Source organism: Psammomys obesus, unplaced genomic scaffold (assembly GCF_907164565.1).
Source record: "Psammomys obesus unplaced genomic scaffold, mPsaObe1.curated_primary_1811, whole genome shotgun sequence".
Taxonomy (NCBI): Eukaryota; Metazoa; Chordata; class Mammalia; order Rodentia; family Muridae; genus Psammomys; species Psammomys obesus.
In genome coordinates, this window is record NW_026590061.1 from 2,642,098 (window position 1) to 2,653,806 (window position 11,709).

The window sequence follows — 11,709 nt, forward strand, 5'->3', positions numbered from 1 at the left end:
AGTGCTGCGTCGTCACAGCAGCCGTGTGACGCTCTGACTGAAGGCACAGTGCTGCATCGTCACAGCAGCCGTGTGACGCTCTGACGCCAGCATGTGCACATGCTAATGCAGCAGCCTCGCTGCAGGGTCACGTCAGGAAGGCTGAGAACCGCTGCTCCGCTCAGCGGTTTGGGCTCATGTTACAATGTTGTTTGAAGGTTCTTTCTGTTATTTCTGTAGCTTTTTGACTTGGTGTACAGAGAAGAGACCCTGCTGAACGTCATCAAGAGCGTCACACGGAACGGCCGCTCCATCATCCTGACGGCGGTCTTGGCTCTCATCCTGGTCTACCTGTTCTCCATCGTCGGCTTCCTTTTCCTAAAGGATGACTTCACCATGCAGGTGGACAGACTGAAGAGCAGAGCTCCACCCCCAGGTAGCTGGCGCACCCTTCAGGCTTGCCCTCTGGCCAGTCTCCCTGGCATACACGTTGGTGGCAGGATTTCAGACAGACAGATCGATAAAATTTGCCTTCACTCTCTTGTTTACCACTGCTGTGGTTTGAGGGCAGAATGTCCTCCCGGCACCGTTGGAGGCGTGGAGCCTGGCTGGAGGAAGTGATTGCCTGCGGCAGCCTGGGCTCACTTCCTCTCTGCTCAGCTTCCTGACACAGTGTGGCCGTTCGCCTCTCTGTGGCCCCAGCTGCTGTGTGAGTCTGTATCTCTGAGCCGTTAGCCAAAATAAACTGTTCGTTTCTTCCTCGTTGCTTGCTGTTAGGCATTTGAGCCTAGCAGTAAGTAAAGTAAGTAACACACCATCTAAGAGCCAAGAAGGTCTTGTACTTTAGCCTGTGTGCTGCCAGTGTGGGCCGAGAATACAGCCATCTGCACACTGTCCTCAGGCTTTGTGGCGGGCAGCCGTGGCATGACTGCAGGCAGTCTGAGGAGTCTTTTCTTCCTCCTTCCATTTCCCCAAAGAGCAGCATCCAGCACCATCAAGCTACAACTCAGCCTATTCCACATGCATGGCGCTATGTCCAGATAACTTAAGTGATAATGCTTTGATTTGGAAACCACCAGGTGACAAGAGGTGTGTTTCGGAAGATGAGCAATAGAGGCCGTGGTTAAAAGACCCCATTCCTCAGGGTGACTCCAGAGTCCCTGAGGACCCCATTCCTCAGGGTGACCCCAGAGGCCACTGGATCACTTAGGCGTCACATGACCCAGTGTTCTTACTGAGGCGCTGGCAGGAGGGGCTGCCCTCTTGCCTGCTTTCTTTCCTCTCATATATACCTTTTGTTGCTGGATTAAGTTTCTTGCTTTCCCTTCTCCCACCCTGCTTTGCTTGGTAGAAAGCATGGTTCGTTACTGTGCTGTTTTCTTGATTCTGCTAACTTTGGCTTACAGAGCTGTGAAGTCAAAAAAGACACCACTTTCCCTCCCCAAACCACTCACTTTAATTAGTGGAAACGTATGCCGTGTTCCTTCTTTCCTTTAACACATGATTCTTAATTACAAAATTGACAGCATGTGGTAATACCTTTCATAAGATTATGGAGTGACCAAGTGGTGTTTAGATTTATTTATTAGAGTCTAGCTGACCTGCACACGAGGCAGAAACGTCAGTGTCGCCAAGTTTAAGTTACTTCACTGGAGACATTCTTCAACTCCACTTACTAGTCCTTGTACCCAGGAGTGTGAGACACACTGTTGTTACTTCATGTGCCTTTTCCAGAGTTTCACAGGTGTGCTGTCAACTTGCCATTCACTGCACTAAAAAGGCCCGAGAAAATAACCTTAGTACAGGAAATGAGTTGTTTTCAGTGAATGGTCACTTAGTCCCATCACCTCAGCCCAAGGCAAGACAGAACTTTGTGGTTGAGCAAAGATTCTCACCCTGTGGTGGCTTTGAGGTGGAGGGAGAGAGAGGAAGGTTCCCAGTCCCCGATTTAAGGGAATGCCCCCAGGGAGCTCTCCCGCACCCTAGGTCTCACCTCAGATCCCATAGTTCCCTGTGCTGGTGGCTAGGCCTCAGTGTATGGTCTTTGAGGAGCACTGAAAATGCAAATCATAGTAGCATACTGTGTGTGCGTGTGCGTGTGCGTGTGTGTGTGTGTGTGTGTGTGTGTGTGTGTGCATAGGAAAGGCTTTTGTGTAAATTCCCGAGCTCCAGTCTGTCTAAACTCTTTAGGAATCCTTTATCCTCAGCACTCGGCCCAGCTTCAAATGTTAGTTCCTTGCTGGATCAGAGGCCCGGCCACAATTTGTTCTATAGAGAGAACACGTAAAACAGAAGCATCACAACTTCCAAAACAAACATATACCGTCTTTTTAAATTGTTCTTCGAGAAGAACCCCTTTGTGCTATGTTATGAGTGTACATTTTTTAGAAATAGAAAAAATACAACATAAGAAAACACTGGAGCTAAAATTTCAAGCTTTTTCTTTACTGGAATTGCAAATGCATGTTTGACAGAAACCAGTCAAAGGAAGCTTTGTAAGCACTGGAAGGGCAGCACATGGGGACAGCTAGCAGACTCAAACCCCTGGCTCTTCGTGGCTTGAAAATAGTTGTTTCACAGCCGAAGAGCCTAGAAAAAGCACGTTTGTTTCCATACTTTAAATTCCATATCTGACACCATCTGTGGTGAGCCTGCGGTCTGGTGCTGTAACAGCTTGCTGGAGACTTTGTGGTTTATAAAGAACAGAGGTTCATCTTGTTGATGGTTCCAGAGGCTGGGGGAATCTGAGAGCATGGTGCTTTAGTTTGCTTGGCATGTGAAGAGACTGTTCTGACAGATGACAGCTTAGAGGACCTCTCTGTGAGCAGAGGCCAGCTAGGCTTTATGCTTAGCCCAAAGATGAGCCAGTAGTCATGAGTGCCGGAACCCGCGGGTGAGAAGAGAGCCCAGCGTCTGCTCACCCCTGGAAGGTGCCCTGGTTCCACCTCCCAGCACTTCACAGCGAGGCTCCAATTTCAGTCTGTGTTGTGTAGTGTCTGCACCACACAGGATCTCAGGTGGCATATGGCATCTTCAGGCTTTGTGTTTTGGACACTGTCACTTACAAAGCTGGCCATGGGTGAAACTACTGAGGCTAGCGCACTTGGGTGGTGAGTGACATTTGGGTGGCAGACGGTTCTTCAGCAAGGGTGGCAGGAGCAGGTGGGGAGTGAGTCGGAGCTGGGCAGTGACTGCATCGAGGGGTTGAGGGGAACGGAAGACACGTGCCTTGCACATGTATTCTGCCTCTGGGCCCAAGATCTGCTGCTGCCACCCCACCATGGTCGGGGCAGTGTCAAAGACAAGCACGAGGAAGGGTGGCCCCTTGGCAGGTGGAGGACACAGTGCCCTTCACACTCGCCCTTCCCCCTCATCCCCACCCACCCAGATATGAGAGAACTTGCTGCCCTCAGGCCTCCTGCCCACCCAGACACAGCTCCGATTCTCTGCAAGGATCTGCACCATCTGTGGGCTGGACAAGAGGCTGCATGACTCAGCCTGCTCTGTCTTAGCTCTCCTTCGGTCCCATGACTCACCCCTCTGAGACCCCTGGGCACCCTGCTCCGTATTTGTGTCCGTAAACCCTGAGGCTCCCTCATGCATCTTCCTCCGAGTAGCCAGTTTCTTTCCCTTCTAGGATTTGCATCTTGTACTGTCCTTCTGTGTTAACCTCTGCGTTACTCCGTCTGTCAGCTCCTGTTAAGTCTCTGCCTCTTAATAGCCCGTCAGTCCTCCACAGCCTTGAACTCTGAGCTGGCAGAGCCTGGTGTGACATGCCAACTAAGGGAATGCCACCAGGGATCACTCAGAGCTCCACCTCAGCTCCATGTCCGTCCCTCCGTGACCATCTGGCTTGCACTCCCCACCCCCATCGGTGACAATGCTGTCACAGCACCTGTGTGACCATCAGCGCCTCCTAGCACGCCCACCTTCACATCTCCGACACTAGCTCACGCTCCTTACATTTCCTCCAATCCTCTCAGCTGTGAGTTGAACTTGCAGGTTGAACTTTGTAGAAAGGTCATTGTCATCTGTTCCATCTGGGCCAGACCAACCAGAGGGGAGCTGGCAGGAAGAGGGAGTCCTGGGGACTCGGGAAGAACAGGGGCCTGGGTTCTCCTTGGACTGTTTGAAGCCTTTCTCTCTGCGGATCATGCTTCATCATGAGGACTGCCCACCCTTTCCTCAGCTACAGGGCCTGGGGGCTGGAACCTGCAGACTGCTCACTGCCCTGGGAGAAAGAGGCTTGGCAGCCCAGGGCAGGACCCTGAGTGTGCCTGGCCATAGGGACAACAGTATTATTAATACTTTATCACCACCACCACAAGAAAAACACACACACACACACACACACACACACACACACACACACACACACATATTAATGGAGCTTTTTGCACATTGGTGATAAATCTATTCTCTGTTTATAGAATGGCTGTAATGGGCAGAAGTGTGCGCTCAGAGCTCCAGGCTAACTTTGCCTAGTGCAGCTCAGTGGAAGTACAAATACCTTACAGCTCAGATGCCGTGTGGCTATGTTGGTTTTCCCATGTATGTACACACCTCTGTATGATGCTCTGCTCTGTGTTTTTCCAGGCAATCATGGAGTCCCCACCATGACCCTACCTTCCATGATGGGAACCTGCCAGAGGGAAAACTGCTCCCCCACAATCCCCTCTTCAAACACAGGTATGTCATCCACAACCTGTTTTGGCCTCTCTGATGTGTACTTAGGTGTGAACATTGATCTTGGGATTTCATAATGTGTTGGAGTGAAGGACAGAAGGTAAGGGACCAGTGTAACCCAAGATAGAGAAAGGATTTCTGCATTTGTTCTTCTGAGCTGACCTGCTCCTCACAGGCTCACCCTTACCTGGCAGATTCATTGTGTGGCATGTGCTACTCCCAAACAGCAGCCCACACTTAGGGGTTCCCTTCTGACTATTGGCTTTTAAAAAGGCGTGCAGGAAAGTGTGGGTTCTTCCCCCTACAGACTTGGCTGTAACCCTGGGCTTAGCTGGGATGATGGTATGCAGGTTTCAGAACTGTGTATGGATAGCTTATTGACAGAAAAATAAATGAACAAAATCTCCCTCCTCAGGAGTGAACAGATGTATAAAAATAATTTTAGTTCTGACTTGTTGTCTTAAGCCGTAACAGGAGTCTGGGAACACGGCATGTATGCTGTTTACTAAATTATAGAAAAAATATGTTTCTTAAAGTGGGGGTGTAACTGGGATTGTGTGTGTATTTGGAGCTGAGGGCACGGCCACACTCACATTAGGCAAGGGCTCTACCCGGGAGCCACATCCAGCCCTTGTGGGCTGTAGATCCTTATGTAACTCAAAAGCTGTCATAGCTGACGAAGAGTGCAGTCAGGTAAGTGGCAAAAATAGACTCAGTAGATGAGGGACGTTAAAGACAGCGAGAGAATGCCGCAGAATGCTAGCGGTTCACATTGACGGCGCCTTCTGCCGAAGGTCCCTTTTGCCTTGGGTTGGACTGTTGGGGTCGGGGATGAAGTCTCCTTTCCACTGACTGAATATCTCATGGTTCCTGACCTAGAGAGGGAAATAAACACTGGTGTTCATTCCATCCAGTTCCCAACAGCTGTGGGCACGTCCTTTTGCCTTTCTTCCAGGTGAGGCTCACAGAAGAGCCAGCTTTGGGCTCACCTGGCATTGCTCAGGGCACACTGTCTAAGCCTGGTATGTGTGTCCATGGTTTAAGCATCTCTGATTCCTCCGGCTTGCCTCAGATCGCAGCAGAGGCTCCTGGCTTCTAGGCAAGATAATGAACACTGTTCTCTCTGTGGGTGGTGGGCCCAGTCGCCTCACACACGCTTTTTAAGGTTTAGTTTTATCTTCTGTTTATGTATATGGCACTGTGTGAGCACTTGCACAGGCCAGAGAGAGTGTCATATCCTCTTGACCTGGAGTTACAGGCAGTTGTGAACTGCCTGCTGAGCATGATGGGACCTGAACCCGGATCTTCTACACCAGCAGTGTGTGCCTCAACCCCAGAGCCATCGCTCCAGCCCAGCTCACACTCTTCACCTGCATTTGGCTGAGTCTTGGCAAAAATGTCATGCCTTGATGGTTTAACTGTTATCCCATACATACCCAGTCTGGGTTTATGAAACTGGGTGTTTGGGACCTCACAGATGAAGCCACACATTTATTTCTATGTATTTCTGCCAACCCATAATGCTAGGACGTGACGGGTTCCCCTGCAAGTATGCTGGGACCCGGTGGCTTCCAGGTTTCAGCATCCTGCTGTTCTGTTGTGCTGTGTTGGATGTAATTCTGTGCTTTCCTGTCATATCATCCAGGGCTTTGACAAGCCCTAGGTCAGAGCTCAGAGAATCCAACCCATCACTTGTCCTTACACAGCTCTTCACCATTTCTAACGTTTTGGAGCAAGAGATTTAATAGGAAGTGGGTGTGGCTCAAAGACCCAGGATCCTCACAGATTAAAAAACAATCCAGCCTCTGCTCTGGCTGTTTCCACAAGAGATGCCGGGAGCTGCAGAAGACAGCAACGAGAACCCAGGGCCTGGAAATACACTCATATGCACACGGCCACACTTTATGCAATTCTTCAGCTACTCAGAAGTATACCATGAATGGCTAGGTCAGCAAAGCACTTGATGGGCGAGCCTGAAGTCATGACTTCTATTCCCAGAACACATGTACACATGCATGCACACTCAACACACACACATACACACACATACATACACACACACACACACACTCACTCACACACACACAGGCACACGGAAGTAAATAAACTCCTCCAGTCTACGTCTCTCTAAGCCATGTCAGCAGCCCTGGAGTGCAGTGCCGCCCACCCCTAGTTCGAGATCCGCCTGGGCCGTCCAGGACCCACCCGAGCATCCTCTGTTAGCGTCAGGTCATTTGTCAGCAGCGTTCAGTGTGTGTCTCCATCTCAAGCGTCTGCCTACAGACGGCCCTTCCCTTCCTAAGGATAGTAGGCACAGCTCTGCACCCTAGTGCGCCCCCCCCCCAAGTGTCTGTCCTTTGCGTACAACAGAGGGAGGAATGGGGAGTGGGGATTTTGTAGAGAATGCTGCCGGGGTAGGGAGGAGAGGTGTTGGGGACAGTACTGGGGCGGGGGGGGGGGGGGGGCAGCTGTCCCACTCAGGCCGTCCCTGTCAGACTTGAAGGCCCTGACTGACCACATCAAGGCCCTGATAGACTTGACATTCAAGTGTTAGAACTGATCTGGATGACGTTCCTCTGGGAAGGCTATGAATTTCACTTTTGGTTTTATAATTTAAGTTTTAATTTTTTAATGTAGGCTGTTGCTATTTAGCCCTGATTGTACTGAAACTCCCTATGTGGACCAGGCTGGCCTTCAGCTCAGAGATCCACCTTCCTCTGCCTCCTGAGTGCTGGGATTAAAGGTAGATGCCACCACGGCCAGTGGATTTTCCCTGAGCCTAACTCCCTCTAACTGTTGCCTGTATGAGTAATTTCAGCAATTTGTTTATGTGGATCTGATCTCCAGGGCCTTATTTTCTCTAAAATTTGGCAGAATGTGTTTAGCTGTGGTTATTTGATTGAAAAGCCTGTGGGTGTGACCCTCTGGGCTTCTGGAAGCATCTGCTGTCTGTGTTTAGCGGAAGTCTGGCGTTTGTTGTGCAAACGCGTGTCACTTAGACTTAAAAATAGCTTTTCTTTGTGTAGGGCCAGGACACAATTCTGGTTCGTGAACTGTGGTTTGCATTTGCAGCAGTTCTAACTTCTGAACCATGCGCATTTGCAAAGGCCTTGCTGTGCTGGCTGTGGCCACCAGGTGGAGAGTACCTGGGTGGGAGGCCGGGGTTGGCAGACAGAGCGCAGCGCAGAAAGCTCCCGAAGATGCGGGTTGGGTCATTTTCCCAGTAGCAGAGAATTCATGCAACAACTGGTGACTAATTCAACTTGCAAAGCACTCCAAAACTCTTGTATTTCATTTGCTGCAAACCTGCTAGAATCTCAGATGAAACTGTTTTCCTAAATCCCCCAAGACTGACTTTTCTGGAAAACCCAAGCTTTCTTCAGACAATTCTAAGAGTACAATCACAGCTTTTGTCAGTCAGTGCTGTCTGAATGTTCAGGGGAATAAGAAGTTCACACATATTAAAGATCTGAAATTTTATGTAAGAAGTGGGAAATAGTAAGAGCTGGAGAGGACAGGAACTCCACAAGGAGAGCAACAGAACAAGAAAATTTGAACACAGGGAACTTCCCAGAGACTCATACTCCAACCAAGGACTATCCGTGGAGATAACCTAGAACCCTGACAATGCAGCCACTTCTGATGAGAACTGATAGACTAAGATCAGAAAGAAGGAGAGGAGGACCTCCTCTATCAGTGGACTTGGGGAGGGGCATGCGTGCAGAAAGGGGGGGAGGGTGGAACTGGGAGGGGAGGAGGGAGGGACTTATGGGGGGATACAAAATGAACAAAGTGTAATTAATAAAAGTTAAAAAAAAAGATCTGTAAGTGCCAGGTTTAGTCTCTTTGTACCCTACTTTAATAGGAAAGATTGGTGGATACCATAACGTGTCAAGCTAACACATGATGCATTCTGGATTCCCATCAGGTATCAGTTTTTTTAAATGTTTTTCTAGTTACAAACAAAATTTAGGATCAGCATTTCCAGAATGGATGGATTGTCATTACAGTTCAAGACAAAAGGGTTTGAACTGCATTGAGATTTTAATTGAGTCTCACCTCCAGGCTACTGTGTCCATAGAGCCAGAACAACGACTAATTTAATTATTAAAGATAAAAAGGGGACATCAGTAAATATGTATGTTCAAGCATGTCCAGTATTTTTAAAGATTTTTTTAAATTTATGTATTTGTGTGCTTGTGTGACTGTATGCCAGGCCAGAAGTGGCCGTTGGATTTCCTAGGGCAGAGTTTTAGGCAGCTGTGAGCCGCATAGCATGGCTTCTGGGAGCTGAACTCTGTGGGGGCAGCAAGTGCTCTTAACTGCAGACCTTCTCCACCCAGTGGCCAGGGTTTCCCTCCCTCCCTCCTTCCTTCCCTCCTTCTTTCCCTCCTTCCTTCCCTCCTTCCTTTTCTTCTTTCTTCCTTTCTTCTTTTCCTCCTTCCTTTTCTCCTTTTTCCCTTCCTTTTCTCCTTCCTTCCGTCCTTCTGTCCCTCCCTCCCTTCCTCCCTCCTTCCTTCCTATATACAAACCTGCTTCAGGTCCAGTAGATCCAGTAGGTTTCTATTTCTTTCCTCAAATTAAACCTCTCTTTTTCAATCAAGAATTGAAGCGAACACTTGTCTGGTAGTCTGCTGAAAGTGGATAACCTCCCATCAGCCAAGTGCCAGCTTGTTACTTGTGTTACAACTGTGACTTTTTTAAGATTGAACAGCCATGGTGCCTGGGTAACTGGTAACTTCACTGAACCCTAATACGCTAAGCACTGTGCTAAGCTCAAGCGTGTGTGTGTGTTCTTGTATGTAGATGCCGGTGTGCACCTGACAGCACACTGTATGTGCAGGGAATGTCTTCGGCCTGATGTGTGGGCCAGGCGTGCCCCTCTTTTGATGCTAGTGCAGAGGCCACTGCCTTCAGGAACCTCAGCTGCCGCGTGTTTGCTCTTCCGCTGACCCACCTTTCTTGGGATCCATAAGGTTCCTGTAGTCTGGGACACTTACACCTTTATCTCCTTTTCCTCTCACCAAGCCCTAGTGGCGTGAAGAAAGACCTGTTTGTCACACAGGTGGCCACAAGGTGGCACTTAGGTGTGGGAGCCCTGGCTAGCTGTCACACAGTGGAACCTTCTCTTTGCGGTGTGACCCCAGTGTGCTGGCTGTTACTGAGCAGGAGAAGGCCAGTGCTGGCGCTCTCCTGACTTGAGCATCCTTCCACGGTGTGTGCCATACGGAAGCCAGACCTCGGCGTGTTTGTGTAGCCAACTTATTTTATAAAGTTTTATTCACCCAATCTTTACATTTCAAAAACGCAAGGAGCCTCGCCAGGCCTCTCCTTGCTTGGTTCCCGTTAACTGCTCAAAGCCGTAGGTGTCATTATGACATTTCAGCATCGGCATTTAGTGAACTCAGACATGTTCAACCCCGTTACCCGTTCTGAGCCCCCACATCACTGATAGTTCCCTTCCTGTGCCTGCACGTCTTTCTTCATGTCACACATATGAGGGGAAACGTGATTCCTGTCTCTGTGACAAATGATGTAATTTGGTTCTTGTTTAGGAGTGAATGAAACTGCTCTGTCTACACAGCACACTTCCTTTGTTGGGCCTGTGTCCCTCGACACGCACTGGTCATTGCTTCGACTGAAAGTCCAACTTTTGCAAAGCAGCAGCAGCTACATACTGTATGGCCATCTTCCTGGGGCCCAGTAACTTTCTGTGGCAGTCACTCTTGCCTCTTTCCCTTTTCTGTCACCACCACAAGGCTGCCCCAGTCCTCATTGCTCCTTCGTCCCCACAACCTCTGCCTGCCTCCTCTGCTCTGCTTCATGTGTGCTGTCTCAGCAGGCAGCCCTCCTGGCCAGGGTTTCAGCATTCTTACAGGGAGTAGCTTGGACTCATGTAAAAGCAACTGGGTCCTTCTTCCATCTTCCATAAGGAATAAAATAAAATGTGTCCAGAGGAGAGACGTCAGCCTTCCCCAGCAATGCGCCACAGCAGTGGCAGTGGCGGCGGCTCCAGTGGTGGCCTTAACAGTGTTGCCTTGACCTGCAGACTGGAGCAGGGGCCCAGAGGCTGACCCTGAGGTGAGGCTCTGTAACTTTGTAAGGAGCCTTGGCCTTTCTACTCATTTCTAAGGTGAGAGAGTCCTGGTCCTCATGCCTAGCTGAGGACAATCCCTGTCTTAAATGGGTTGTTTATTGGCTGCCTCTCTCAACATCCGGTCAAGTCTCAGGACTTCTCTGGTACACTGTATCTTCTCCTCTCTCTTACTTCCCAAAGGGGACCTCATCTCCAGTCCCAGGTGGTTCCTCAAACCATGAAACTAACTTCAAATAATGACAAAACCGTGGCTGCCCCAGTCAGAAGCTCCTACCATATAGGAAGCTTTAACGTTCCTTACCCAGTCTCTGGCCAACCCTCAGATCCACAAGTTTCCTCATCTGCCAAGGTCAGAGACTTGCCCAGTCCCGATTCTGGAACAGGCCTGCCCTGCCTCTGGCCAGTTCACTCCTCTGCAGGACTTTCCTTGCTGGGTGGAAAGCTGCACTCACCACAGCCCCTCCACAGCTGGGCGCAGAGGTTTAAGCTTGCCACACTCTGCCTTTCTATCCTGTCATTCCCACCCAGCCAAGGAAAATGAAATCTTACGGTATTGCGTGTGTGGTCACACGTGAAGTAAATGCCACGTGACTTCAACAATTGTGTTGTAGCTCAATAGAAGCAGATTCTTGGATACAGGTAGTCGTGTTTTCAGAGTGCTCCACTGTTTGTGTTTCTGCAGCTGATGAGGGCAGCGAAGACGGCATTGAGAGGGCGTGTGACACCCTGCTCATGTGCATTGTCACCGTGCTGAACCAGGGCCTCAGGAACGGCGGTGGCGTCGGGGATGTGCTCAGACGGCCCTCGAAAGATGTGAGCAGGACAGGGTCTGCTTAAGAAGACACTGTTCTTTCCTTCCCTCCTTCCCTCTATCCCTCCCTTCTTGTCTTCCCTCCGTTCTTTCCCTCCTGTCCCTCAGACTCCCTTCCTCCCTCCCCTTCTCCCTC

At 49.8% G+C, this 11,709-nt stretch overlaps 1 protein-coding gene across 1 annotated transcript in view; it reads left to right on the top strand.

The window, feature by feature from the left end:
• The window catches only part of Itpr2 (inositol 1,4,5-trisphosphate receptor type 2), a gene marked incomplete at its 3' end in the record, with an annotated part of 262,276 nt that extends 250,701 nt beyond the window's left edge, over nucleotides 1–11,575 (top strand). Inside the window, 3 exon segments of the mRNA XM_055605618.1 lie at nucleotides 220–415; nucleotides 4,576–4,668; nucleotides 11,445–11,575. Coding sequence (XP_055461593.1) covers nucleotides 220–415; nucleotides 4,576–4,668; nucleotides 11,445–11,575 — 420 coding nt within the window.
• Between the last annotated feature and the right edge of the window lie 134 nt (nucleotides 11,576–11,709).